The 12510-nt window shown below is 40.0% G+C and overlaps 1 protein-coding gene across 1 annotated transcript in view; it reads right to left on the reverse strand.

Moving 5' to 3' along the window:
• Unc80 (unc-80 subunit of NALCN channel complex) overlaps positions 1-12510 on the reverse strand; it is a 185177-nt gene that overhangs the window by 33334 nt on the left and 139333 nt on the right. Inside the window, exons 48-50 of the mRNA XM_076932055.1 lie at positions 8243-8335; positions 7572-7607; positions 7019-7237 (exon numbers count right to left, since the gene is read on the reverse strand). Of these exons, the coding sequence (XP_076788170.1) occupies positions 7019-7237; positions 7572-7607; positions 8243-8335 (348 nt within the window). The remainder of the gene's footprint in view (positions 1-7018; positions 7238-7571; positions 7608-8242; positions 8336-12510) is intronic.

A 12510-nucleotide genomic window follows, 5' to 3' on the forward strand; every position in this document is an offset into this window, starting at 1 on the left:
TACCACATTTTCTGTATCCATTCCTCTGTTGAAGGACATCTGGGTTCTTTCCAGCTTCTGGCTATTATAAATAAGGCTGCTATGAACATAGTGAAGTATATGTCCTTGTTATATGTTGGAGCATCTTCTGGGTATATGCCCAGGAGTGGTATAGCTGGGTCCTCAGGTAATACTATGTCCAATTTTCTGAGGAACCGCCAGACTGATTTCCAGATGGTTGTACCAGCTTGCAATCCCACCAACAATGGAGGAGTGTTCCTCTTTCTCCACATCCTCGCCAGCCTATGCTATCACTTGAGTTTTTGACCTTAGCCATTCTGTCTGGTGTGAGGTGGATCTCAGGGTTGTTTTGATTTGCATTTCTCTGAGGACTAAGGATGTTGATCATTTCTTTAGGTGCTTCTCGGCCATTCAAGTTTCCTTAGTTGAGAATTCTTTGTTTAGCTCTGTCCCCCATTTTGTAATATGGTTATTTGATTGTCTGGCATATAGTTTCTTGAGTTTTTGGATATATTGGATATTAGCCCTCTATCAGATGTAGGATTGATAAAGACCTTTTCCCAATCTGTTGGTTGCCATTTTGTCCTATTCACAGTGTCCTTTGCTTTACAGAAGCTTTTCAATTTTATGAGGTCCCATTTGTCACTTCTTGATCTTAGAGCATAAGCTGTTGGTGTTCTGTTCAGGAACTTTCCCCCTGTGCCCAAGTTTTCGAAGCTCTTCTCCACTTTCTCTCCTATTAGTTCCAGTGCATCTAGTTTTTTGTGGAAGTCCTTGATCCACTTGGACTTGAGTTTTGTACAAGGAGATAAGAATGGATTGATTTGCATTCTTTTACATGCTGACCTCCAGTGGAACCAGCAGCATTTGTTGAAAATGCTGTCCTTTTTCCACTGGACCATTTTTTTTTTTTTTTTTTTTAGCTCCTTTGTCAAAGATCAAGTAACCATAGGTGTGTGGGTTCATTTCTGGGTCTTCAATTCTATTCCACTGATCTTCCTCCCTGTCTCTGTACCAGTACCATGCAGTTTTTATCACTATTGCTCTGTAGTACAGCTTGAGGTTAGGGATGGTGATTCCCCCTAGAAGTTCTTTTATTGTTGAGAATGGTTCTCGCTATCCTGGGTTTTTTGTTATTCCAAATGATTTTGCCAATTTCTCTTTCTATCTCTATGAAGAATTGATTTGGAATTTTGATGGGGATTGCATTGAATCTGTAGATTGCTGTTGGCAAGATGGCCATTTTTACTATATTAATTCTGCCAATCCATGAGCATGGGAGATCTTTCCATCTTTTGATATCTTCTTCAGTTTCTTTCTTCAGAGTCTTGAAGTTCTTGTTATACAGATCTTTCACTTGCTTAGTTAAATTCACACCAAGGTATTTTATAATATTTGTGACTACTGTGAAGGGTGTCATTTCTCTAATTTTTTCTCAGTCTGTTTATCTTTTAAATAGAAGAAGGCTACTGATTTGTTTGAATTAATTTTGTATCCAGCCACAAGTTGTTTATCAGGTTTAGAAGTTCTCTGGTGCAAGTTTTGGGGTCACTTTAGTGTACTGTCATATCATCTGCAAATAATGATATTTTGACTTCTTCCTTTCCTAGTTGTAATTTGTATCCCTTTGACTTCCTTTTGTTGTCTAATTGCTCTGGCTAGGACTTCCAGTATTATCTTGATTAGATAGGGAGAGAGTGGGCAGCCTTGTCTAGTCCCTGATCTTAGTGGGACTGCTTCACGTTTCTCTCCATTTAGTTTGATGTTGGCTACTGGCTTGCTCTATGTTGCTTTTACTATGTTTAGGTATGGGCCTTGAATTCCTGATCTTTCCAAGACTTTTAGGGGTGTTGAATTTTGTCAAATGTTTTCTCAGCATCTAGTGAGATGATCATGTTTTTTTTTTTTATTTGAGTTTGTTTATATAGTGGATTATGTTGATGGATTTCTATATTTTGAACCATCCCTGCATTCCTGGGATAAAACCTACTTGATCATGATGGATGATTGTTTTGATGTGTTCTTGGATTGGGTTTGCAAGAATTTTATTGAGTATTTTTGCATCGATATTCATAAGGGAGATTGGTCTGAAATTCTCTTTCTTTGTTGTGTCTTTGTGTGGTTCAGGTATGAGTGTAATTGTGGCTTCATAGAACAAATTGGGTAGTGTTCCTTCTGTTTCTATTTTGTGGAGCAGTTTGAAGAGAATTGGTATTAGTTCTTCCTTGAAAATCTGATAGAATTCTCTACTAAAACCATCTGGTCCTGAGCTTTTTTGGTGGGGAGACTTTTAATGACTGCTTCTATTTCTTTAGGGGTTATGGGACTGTTTAGATGGTTTATCTGCTCCCGATTTAACTTTGGTACCTGGTATCTGTCTAGAAAATTGTCTAGTTCTTCCAGATTTTCCAGTTTTGATGAGTATAGACTTTTGTAGTAGGGTCTGATGATGTTTTGAATTTCCTCAGTTTCTGATGTTATGTATCCTTTTTTCAGTTCTGATTTTATTAATATGGATACTGTCTCTATGCCCTCTGGTTACTCTGGCTGAGGGTTTATGTATCTTGTTTATTTTCTCAAAGAACCAGCTCCTGGTTTTGTTGATTCTTTGTAAAGTTCTTTTTGTTTCTACTTGGTTTATTTCAGCCCTGAGTTTGATTGTTTCTTGCTTTCTACTCCTCTTGGGTGTATTTGCTTCTTTTTGTTCTAGAGCTCTAAGGTGTGTTGCCAAACTGCTAGTGTATGCTCTCTCCAGTTTCTTTTTGTGGGCACTTAGAGCTATGAGTTTTCCTCTTAGCACTGCTTTCATTGTGTCTCATAAGTTTTGGTTATGATGTGTCTTGATTTTCATTAAATTATAAAACGCCTTTAATTTTTTTCTTTATTTCTTCTTGACCAAGTTATCATTGAGTAGAGTGTTGTTCACTTTCCACTTGTATGTAGGCTTTCCATTGTTTTTATATTATTGAAGACCAGCCTTATTCCGTGGTGATCTGATAGGGATTATTTGAATCTTTTTATATCTGTTGAGGCCTGTTTTGTGACGAATTATAGGGTCAATTTTGGAGAAGGTACCATGAGGTACCGAGAAAAAGATATCTTCTTTTGTCTTAGGATCAAATGTTCTATAGATATCTGTTAAATCCTTTTGGCTCATAACTTCTTTTAGTTTCACTGTGTTTCTGTTTAGTTTCTGTTTTCATGATCTGTCCATTTCTGAGAGTGGAGTGTTGAAGTCCCCCACTATCATTGTGTGAGGTGCAATATGTGCTTTGAGCTTTATTACAGTTTCTTTTATGAATGTGAGTGCCCTTGCATTTGGTGCATAGATGTTCAGAATTGAGATTTCATCTTGGTTGATTCTTCCTTTGATGAATATGAAGTGTCCAGTATCTTTCTTGATAACATCTGGTTGAAAGTTGGTTTTATTTGTTAATAGAATGGGTACTCCAGCTTGTTTCTTGGGACCATTTGCTTGGAAAATTGTTTTTTAGTCTTTTACTCTGAGGTAGTATCTGTCTTTGTCACTGAGGTGCGTTTTCTGTATGCAGAAAAATGCTGGTTTATGTTTATGCATCCAGTCTGATAGTCTATGTCTTTTTATTGGGGAATTGGGACCATTGGTGTTAAGAGATATTAAGGAAAAGAGGTTGTTGCTTCCTGTTATTTTTATTGTTAGAGTTGGAATTATGTTTGTGTAGCTGTCTTCTTTTGGGTTTGTTGAAAGATCACTTTTTTGCTTTTCCTAGGTTTTAGTTTCCCTCCTTGTGTTGGATTTTTCATCTATTATCCTTTGTAGGGCTAGATTACTGGAAAGATATTGTATAAATTTGGTTTTGCCATGGAATATCTTGATTTCTACATCTATAGTAATTGAGAGTTTTGCTAGGTATAGAAGTCTGGGCTGGCATTTGTGTTCTTTTGGGGTCTGTATGATATCAGTCTAGGATCTTCTGGCTTTTATAGTTTCTGGTGAGAAGTCTGGTTTAAGTCTTATAGGTCTGCCTTTATATATTACTTGACTCTTTCCCCTTATTGCTTTTAATACTCTTTCTTTGTTTTGTGTATTTTATATTTTGATTATTATGGGACGGGAGGAATTTCTTTTCTGGTCTATTCTATTTGGAGTTCTGTAGGCTTCTTTGATGTTCATGGACATCTCTTTCTTTAGGTTAGAAAAGTTTTCTTCTATAATTTTATTGAAGATATTTATTGGCCCTTTAAGTTGGGAATCTTCACTCTCAACTATACCTGTTATCCTCAGGTTTGGCCTTCTCATTGTGTCCTGGATTTCCTGGATGTTTTGGGTTAGGAGCTTTTTGCATTTTCTTTAACAGTTGTGTCAATGTTTTCCATGGTATCTTCTGCATATGAGATTCTCTCTTCTATCTCTTGTATTCTGTTGGTACTGCTTGCATCTATGACTCCTGACCTTCTTCCTAGGTTTTCTATCTCCAGGGTAGTCTTCCTTTGTGATTTTTAAAATTGTTTCTACTTCCATTTTTATGTCTTGGATGGTTTTGTTTAATTCCTTCACCTGTTTGCTTATGTTGTCTTACAATTCTCTAAAGGATTTTTGTGTTTCCTCTTTAAGGGCTTCTACCTGTTTACCTGTGTTCTCCTGTATTTCTCCAAGAGAGTTATTTATGTTCTTCTTAAAGTCCTCTATCATCATCATGAAAAGTGATTTTAAATCTGAATCTTGCTTTTCCGTGTGATGGGGTATTCAGGACTTGCTATGGTGGGAAAACTGGGTTCTGATGATGCCAGGTAACTTTGGTTTCTGTTGTGCTTGCCTTTTGCCATCTGGTTATCTCTAGTGCTATGTTCACTCACTGTCTCTGACTGAAGCTTGTATCTCCTGTTATCTTTGTTGTGTCAGAACTTCTCAGAGTCCAGCTGTCTCTGTGATCATGTGATCCTGAGATCCTGGTTGAAAGAGCTCCTGGGACTCAGGATGCCTCTGGAATCCTGAAACCCTATCATTCTGGGCATGTTAGAGTCTCTGGGAGTCCAGCTTCCTCAACTGCTCTGAGTGCAGTGGATCCTCTGCTGCTCTGAGTACAGTGGTTCCTCTCGGATGGGTCAGGATATGGTGTCTTCACAGGAACAGACCTGCTAGGAGTATGCCCCAGCATAAAGAAAGGGACATTATGATTTTATAGGAGATCATATTTTGCTAATTACTTTAAGATGCCAGAAGGTCAATATCAAATTTATGGTTCACAAATAAATTTAATATGATTTCATATTAATTTTTGTGCCAATCTCATCACAAACATAAATATTTACATGTGGCTCTACCTTTTCATAATCTATACTTAGTGTATTCTATCTCTTTGTGTCATATAGTTTATATGTTGCCTGAAAATAATAAACAGTTAATTATAGAAGTGATTTTAGTACTTGCAAATGTGTTATTTCTTTTGTCTTTTGAAATGGACTATGATAACCTTGAAAATTAAGGCTTTATTTTGCAGCACTGATGTCTGATATACTATAGATTATTTTCATTAGTGTTAATGTCTATTGTACCTTAAATCTACACCATGTACCAAGTAGTCCCTTAGGACTTGTTAAGCTTTAGTGTTAGCCTCTAGAGGGTGCTCCAGTCCCTATTTTTCCTTCTCTTAAATGTCCAAAGAAGACATTTCCATAGAATAGTCCTAGAACCCCATACATATAGACACATAGACAACCACACAAATACACTCATACACAGACACAGATACATATAGATATATTCAGACATACACACAGAAATGGACAAATATGTAAATACATACATAGATACACACAGACACATATACTGACACATACATGCAGATACAGACACAAACACAAACACTGACACATATAGAGATACAAATACATAGAGATACACAGAGGCATGAATACTACATAGACACATATGCACATGCATACTGATACAGACACACACATAGAAACAGACACAGACACATACACATACACATAGAGACACAAACACACATACAGATACACACAGACACACTCAGGGACAGACAGACAGACACACACACACAGTCACACACACAGAGACAGACACATAGACACACAGACATACACACAGATAGACACACAGACAGACACAGACAGATACACTCTCACAAAATGCCTATCTTAGAATGCAATGTTTGTCTATTCACAGAATTACTCAGGTGAATTAGAGATAAATAGAGCCCTCAGTTGCCAAGGCAACAACAGTTTCTTGAAACACTGCAGCCTTCTGTATAGGAGCTGTACTCCTCAGTGTGAAACAAGCTCTTCCCCACCATTGCACAGTATGGAGGGCTGGGGTTCTCTAGCATGGCTGGGTGTGTGCCCGTATCTCAGCAAAAGCAAGAGGCTGACAGGAAACGAGTTTGTGTTCAGGTCATGCTTCTGCCCTCCTCTGTAACTTCACCTAGCACTTATTAAATTCCTTTCATAAGATGATTTTAAGAAAAAAAAAAGCAGTTACTGTTCAGAAATTTGGTGTGTTTTGGCAAATTACAATGTGGTTTCTGGAGGGGTTGGTGAGAACTGTACATTTAGTTTTATATTAAGCATTCAAAGTAAGTCTTTTGTTAACTATGAACGTTTTCTTTGAAGGAATTCTTATGATCCTTTAAAAACTGCTAGAACTAAGCTACTAGGTCTTCTGGGATCACATTTAAAAATCTGTCAAACAAATAAATTATAGACTGAATTCCCATTTAAAAAACATTTCCTATTTCTGAGATCCCTTTAATAGATAAAAATGTTTACTTTACCAGAAGGATCTAAATGGTATGAACCCAAGTCACAGGAAACAAATTATTCTAAGTATCTCATTCCTTTTCCTGGAGGAAGCCTTCCCACTCCCAGACACACCCCTGTACCCCAACACACACACACACACACACACACACACACACACACATACACACAGAGCTCAGCCCAGCACACAGACACAGGCACATGGCTTAAGCTCTGAGCATCACACTCCCAGGCAGAGGTGGGGTACTTGTGTAGGTACCTCATGTGGGACTTCACATCCAGCAGCTCCAGGGCAGTGACCCGTGGTTCCCCAGCCAGATTTTGCAGGATCTTCAGCCTTGGCCCACAATGTTTGTAGAATTCTGTGCAAATGTTCAGCAGAGATTCCCGGGGTCTTCTGAATTCTTCTCTAGAAATTCGTTCATCTAGTTCTTCTCTGGGAAGGCCTTGCCCTTCCTCTAGTAAATGGAGGTTTTCCCTGTGGAGTTGTGAAAGATTAAGCAGGACTCAAAAAACATGGGTACTTGGTTACTGTGAGGGCCAGGTGTTACACTGCAGAGAAATGTGCTTCCCGAAGAGGTAAGGAATTGGTAGGCAAGGCTCCACAGATGCTCCTTTGGGGGATAAAGAAAATTTATCATCCTAGAAGTCCACACTGCAGTGGCTTTCCCAGTGCCATTTCCCCTGGATTTACATGGAAACAGTTACATCATGCATCCACTGTAGGAGTTAAATGGAATCGGTACCCAGGTCTAAAGAAATTATCTCAGTGTGTCAGAAGGCGTGTGAAGTAAGAGCAAGTCTTTCTGTACCTGATAAAGTGCAGCTTGGCTCCTTGCTCCGGGTACCTGTGAATCAGAACAGCAACCGGTGTAAGCTTCAGAGCAATCTGAGAGACTGCTCATATCAAAGCCCTTGGAGGTACACATTTTGATAAATGCACATACACATATTAACCTTCGAAGGTACTGTCTTCTTTCATTGGGTCACCAGATATACATACAGCAATTATAATTCCTATAAAACTTGTTTCATTGTTATATGAGGAGCATAAACAGAAATATAAGGATTCATGTAAACTCATGGGATATCACCAAAGGAGAAAATTTAAAACCAAAACAACAACAACAACAACAACAAAACAACAACTTTGAAATCTGGGCCTTATTTTTAAATACAATGGGGAGGAGATAGCCTCTTTACTCCAAGGCCTGGTAAAGTCTCTGGCCATCTTGGAGTCTAGCACAAGTGCTACCTCATGAAGGCTGCATGAGTTTGTGACGATTTTCTAAGCAGCTCTGGTATTTTCTTGTACTTCTAAACTCTCACCCTCTTTTCTTATCTTGGACTGTTTTCCTTATAGATTTCCACACTTAATGCTGTGGAGTTTTTGTTTGTTTGTTTTTGTTTTCAGGATTCCTCTCACCACCAGCCACTGGACTGCATCTGAGAGGCCACAGAAGCAGAGGGCACAGTGAGTTACCTGGTGTTCACTCCAGATGACATGGTGTGGTTGGCTGTGGTGGTTCCCTTGTGACCTTGATCGCTCCTACTCATCTGTGGGGCTGTCATTGGCCTGCAACAGTAACAGTGGTTTCCAGAACAAAGCGACAGAGGAAGAGACATTTATGAAATTCTCAAGCTAGGAAGCCCACCTAAGTACATCTGCAAATCTTAAAAGGATAGGTAGTCCAGCTTTGGTCTCTTCAGTCCTGAGAGGCCATTAAAAGACAAGGATTCTTCCTAGTTCTATACACATATCACAGTTTAACTTCTAAGTCTTGGTTCTCGGTAGTAAAGCATGACTTTTCAAATAAGACTTGTGCTCAAACTGTAAGTGCCAGCTGTCAGTAAAAAGATCACTCAGCAGTTCTTTAGGTGGCAGGCAGTCCAGCAATTGAGATAACAATAAAATGCACTTAAATATGCACCAGAATTACTGTTTTGCTGAGAAATTGTCACCTAATGTAATCACTCTTTTTGTGAAAATTATACCCAATCTTTCCTAAGAAGTGGAGTAAATTTCTATTTTAAGTCACATGTTTAGTAAGATTCAAATGATTTCATTGAATGTCTGGGGCTTTTTCTTTGGCTTTAGAAAAATTCTGCCTATATATTGGTATCTGAGGCACAGAAAAGATGGCATAGGTTTTTGGAGCATTTACCTGGATGAAATCTCTATAGCCTGCTCCAGCTCTGAATGCTGAGTATGGCAAGTAAGCTTTCGAGAACGGCAGAAGGCCATTTCTTCCCATGCCTTGGTTTGGTAGGCAGAACTTGAAAATGGCCTCAAGGCCTTTGTGCCTAGTTTTACTCTTAAAACAGTCCTTTATTTCCTGTCTGTCTGGGGACAGAAATTTGAAGCATGAAGATTCAATGTCCTATTGCCAGATTAGAGGATTAAGGGAAAAGATTGAGATGCCATCTAAATGCAGAGTTACTCATGGTAGGCAGACAGCAAAGAAACTGCTCAGACCAAAGCCACACATAGCCGAGTTCTGCAAAACTGGAACAAGCAAGGGAGTGGGTTCTCTCCTGAGCATTCAGATAAGCACTCAGGCTGAATGGTGCCTACATTTCCTTTCATTGAGCCCCTAAGAATAGCTGGTTCTTCTTGAATGCTGTTCATAGAATGATGAGATACAAAGAAGTTTTGTTTTAATTCTCTAACTTTCTGATAGAGTGATAGAATAGAAACTCAATACATAGATAATATACTTACATAATTTAACTGTTAAATATCTCTTTTTATAAGATAAGAAAATTAACATATGAATATGAAAGGGGACTCTTCTTTTAAAAATAGCAAACTAGACAAACGGACAAGAACCTGGGAGAGAGGTTTTGCAGGAGAAAGACAGGATGGTGTAGGGATGTGGGGGCGGAGTGGTCGGGATACAGTGGGAATTATCTCAAAACAAATTTAATTAATTAAAAAAAACCCATAAAACCAATTATGTTGTGGTTACTGGTAACCAAAAGGCTCTCTTCTCTAGAAAAGGAGTCTTAAATACAGGGGAGTATTTAAAGGCATAGACTTTATTTTATGACCATGGGAGTGATGATGCACATGTGTGGCACAGGTGGGAAAATAGAGGACAGCTGTGTGGACTCCAGCCCAAGGATCCACCTTAAGTTACCTGGCTCTCATGACGAGCCCCTCATCAACCAAGCTACAGGATTTTAAATCCCCAAAGCTTTATCCAGAACTCTTCATGGAATTTTGGGTAAGTAAAATTTGGATTTTGGATGTGTTTAATTCATTTGTCATTATAAAAGTAATAGAAGGGAGAAAAGAATTGCGGTTGTATTATGTAAAAAGAAATAACTACAGTAGCTTTAGGAAAAGGTTGGTTACTGTTCTTGCCTCTGTTGTAGGGAGATTTGGGAGACAGGTGTAGAAGGAATAGGCAAAATTAATTGCATCCCTCTCTTTGGAAGCATCTTCTCCAAGGCTTTCCTGAAGCCATCAACAAAGCTTCAATACTTCTCACTGGGACTTAAGTTTGTCCAGTTTGTCCTGGGTCTCTGTTCCACCTTTTCTGCTTATCCATTTTAGGTGCAGATGAGCAATTCAGCCTCTTCCTTTTACACTTGTCTCCCCAGTCTCCCTACAACAGAGGCAAGAACAGTAATCTTTTCCAAATACTACTGTAGTCATTTCTCTTCACATGATATGACTGCAATTCTTTTCTTCTTTCTATGCTACCTAAGACTTTGGGGATCCACTCTGCTTGCCTATGTTGGCAGTACAGTTCACCACTGGAAACTGACCATACATCAGCACTCGTGACAAACAATCCCAGTCACTGTCATTCACATATTACATCTCAAAATAATTAAACAGGGTCAGCAAGATGCCTCAGTGGTTGAAGATGCCTGCCTCTGAGGCTGACAACCTGAATTTGATTCCTGGGACCGACATGATAGATGGACAGAATTGATCCCTGGTGAAATCATAGGCAAGATTTTAGGTTGGCATGTGGACACACACAGAACAACAGAATGGAATGAAGAAGCAAATACACAAACCCAGGATGGTCCCCTCAGCACCTCTAGGAAGGATATCTATAGCTTTAGTTAATTTAGAGAGAATGCAAAGAAAGCCAGCCACATGCCTTCTACCCTGTTCTTGCCTTTTCTGCGCTCTGCCAACCTAAAGCTCCTATCTTGCCCTTCCTGTTGTGATAGCTCAACTTTCATTTTCACCCAAGGATCTTGTTACAGGACAGCTTCTTGAACTTTGTTTAGGGCTAAACTCTGGTGCCCATGTGACTTCTTCCCTAGATCTCTCTCTCTCTCTCTCTCTCTCTCTCTCTCTCTCATCTCATGGCATTATTTGATCCTGTTCCATGATAAATCTATTCCTTCCAGAATAGAGTAACATTCTGAAGTTTATATTTGCTTTGTAGTTTCTAAAATTACACTATAAAAATCCAACTCTTTATGAATAGTAAAATGAGAAAAGAATGCTTAGTTACAGTTGCAAATACACATCTCAAAATAACTGACTAGTGTGAGCAAGATGGCTCAGTGAAGCTGCTTGGCCCCAAGTCTGACAAAGGGAATTCAGTTTCTGGGACCCACATGAAAGAAGGGGAGAACTGATCCTCATACGTGTCATCTCAATTGTGTGTGCATTCATACTCATTCTTTCTCTTGTCTCCACCCCCTTGTCTTTTTCTGTAAATGCAAAACCTAAAACCTAATCAAACATCTAATTAAAATGTGGATTGCATCTTCATATTCACTAACATATCTCTTTGCTAAAGGGATTTGTTTACCAGTGAGCTAAAAATCTCCATAGGAACTCATCAAGTTATATGTAATTGTGTAGGGCACTGAGCTGAGAGACAACCAGGTGTCTGGTTGAACGAGTTTCAAACCCCGGAGACCCTTTTGAGGGATGGTAGACTGTTTGGCTCTGTTCCTGGCCCCCTGGTGCTCTCAGCTTCTGCCCTTTACCGATTGACAGCCCCTCCCTCAGAGAGGTTGAGAGGTCTACGACCATCGGGTCACGTAGGAATGGTGCCCCAGGCTCTCCTCACATGCATATGAGGCATCCCCAAAACCTAGACCAAGCCAATGAGGTTACCTGTTGCTAAAACCTTCACCCACCCCAAACTGTATATATTGAGCCTAATTGACAAGTAAAACACACACAAGACCCATCCAGGTGTCCGTGAACTTCCTTTCGTTGTCGTTGACCCGCCGCTGCAGCCCTTCTCTGCTACCTGGCACCTGGCCGGCACTTCCCGGCTTGAGAGCTGTAACCCTTTAGAGCCCGCTGGGCTCCTACCCAGCCGGCACCTCCGGCTTAAGAGCTGTAATGCTTCAGAGCCTGCTAGGCTCTTCTGCTGTCTAGCCGCATTCCCCAGCTAAACAAAGAGCTGTACCGCTTGTAACTGCCGGCTCTCCCTGGAGCCTGCCTGGAGCGCCCGGCTGCCTTTCCGTCAGCTAGACTGGCTCCTTATCGTCCTGGCCCGAGCCTGGACCAGTTTAGCACAGAGTAGCAGGGCAACACCTGGACAAGACTAGCCAGCGACGACGGCCGGAGGACGCCAGCAGCCGGGGCAGGCAATCCCCCCCTCTCCACTCACGCCCTGCCACCAGCCGGGAGACCGCCGTGGGACATCTGCAGGACCAGGTCCCCACATAATTGTATGTTTAGTAATCACATAGGAAAGTCATCATTGCTGCTACTGCCATTATTCAGAGTACTTAGCACTAAATATCCAGATAATTTAGGTA

Source organism: Arvicanthis niloticus, chromosome 3, assembly GCF_011762505.2.
Source record: "Arvicanthis niloticus isolate mArvNil1 chromosome 3, mArvNil1.pat.X, whole genome shotgun sequence".
In the NCBI taxonomy this organism is placed as follows: domain Eukaryota; kingdom Metazoa; phylum Chordata; class Mammalia; order Rodentia; family Muridae; genus Arvicanthis; species Arvicanthis niloticus.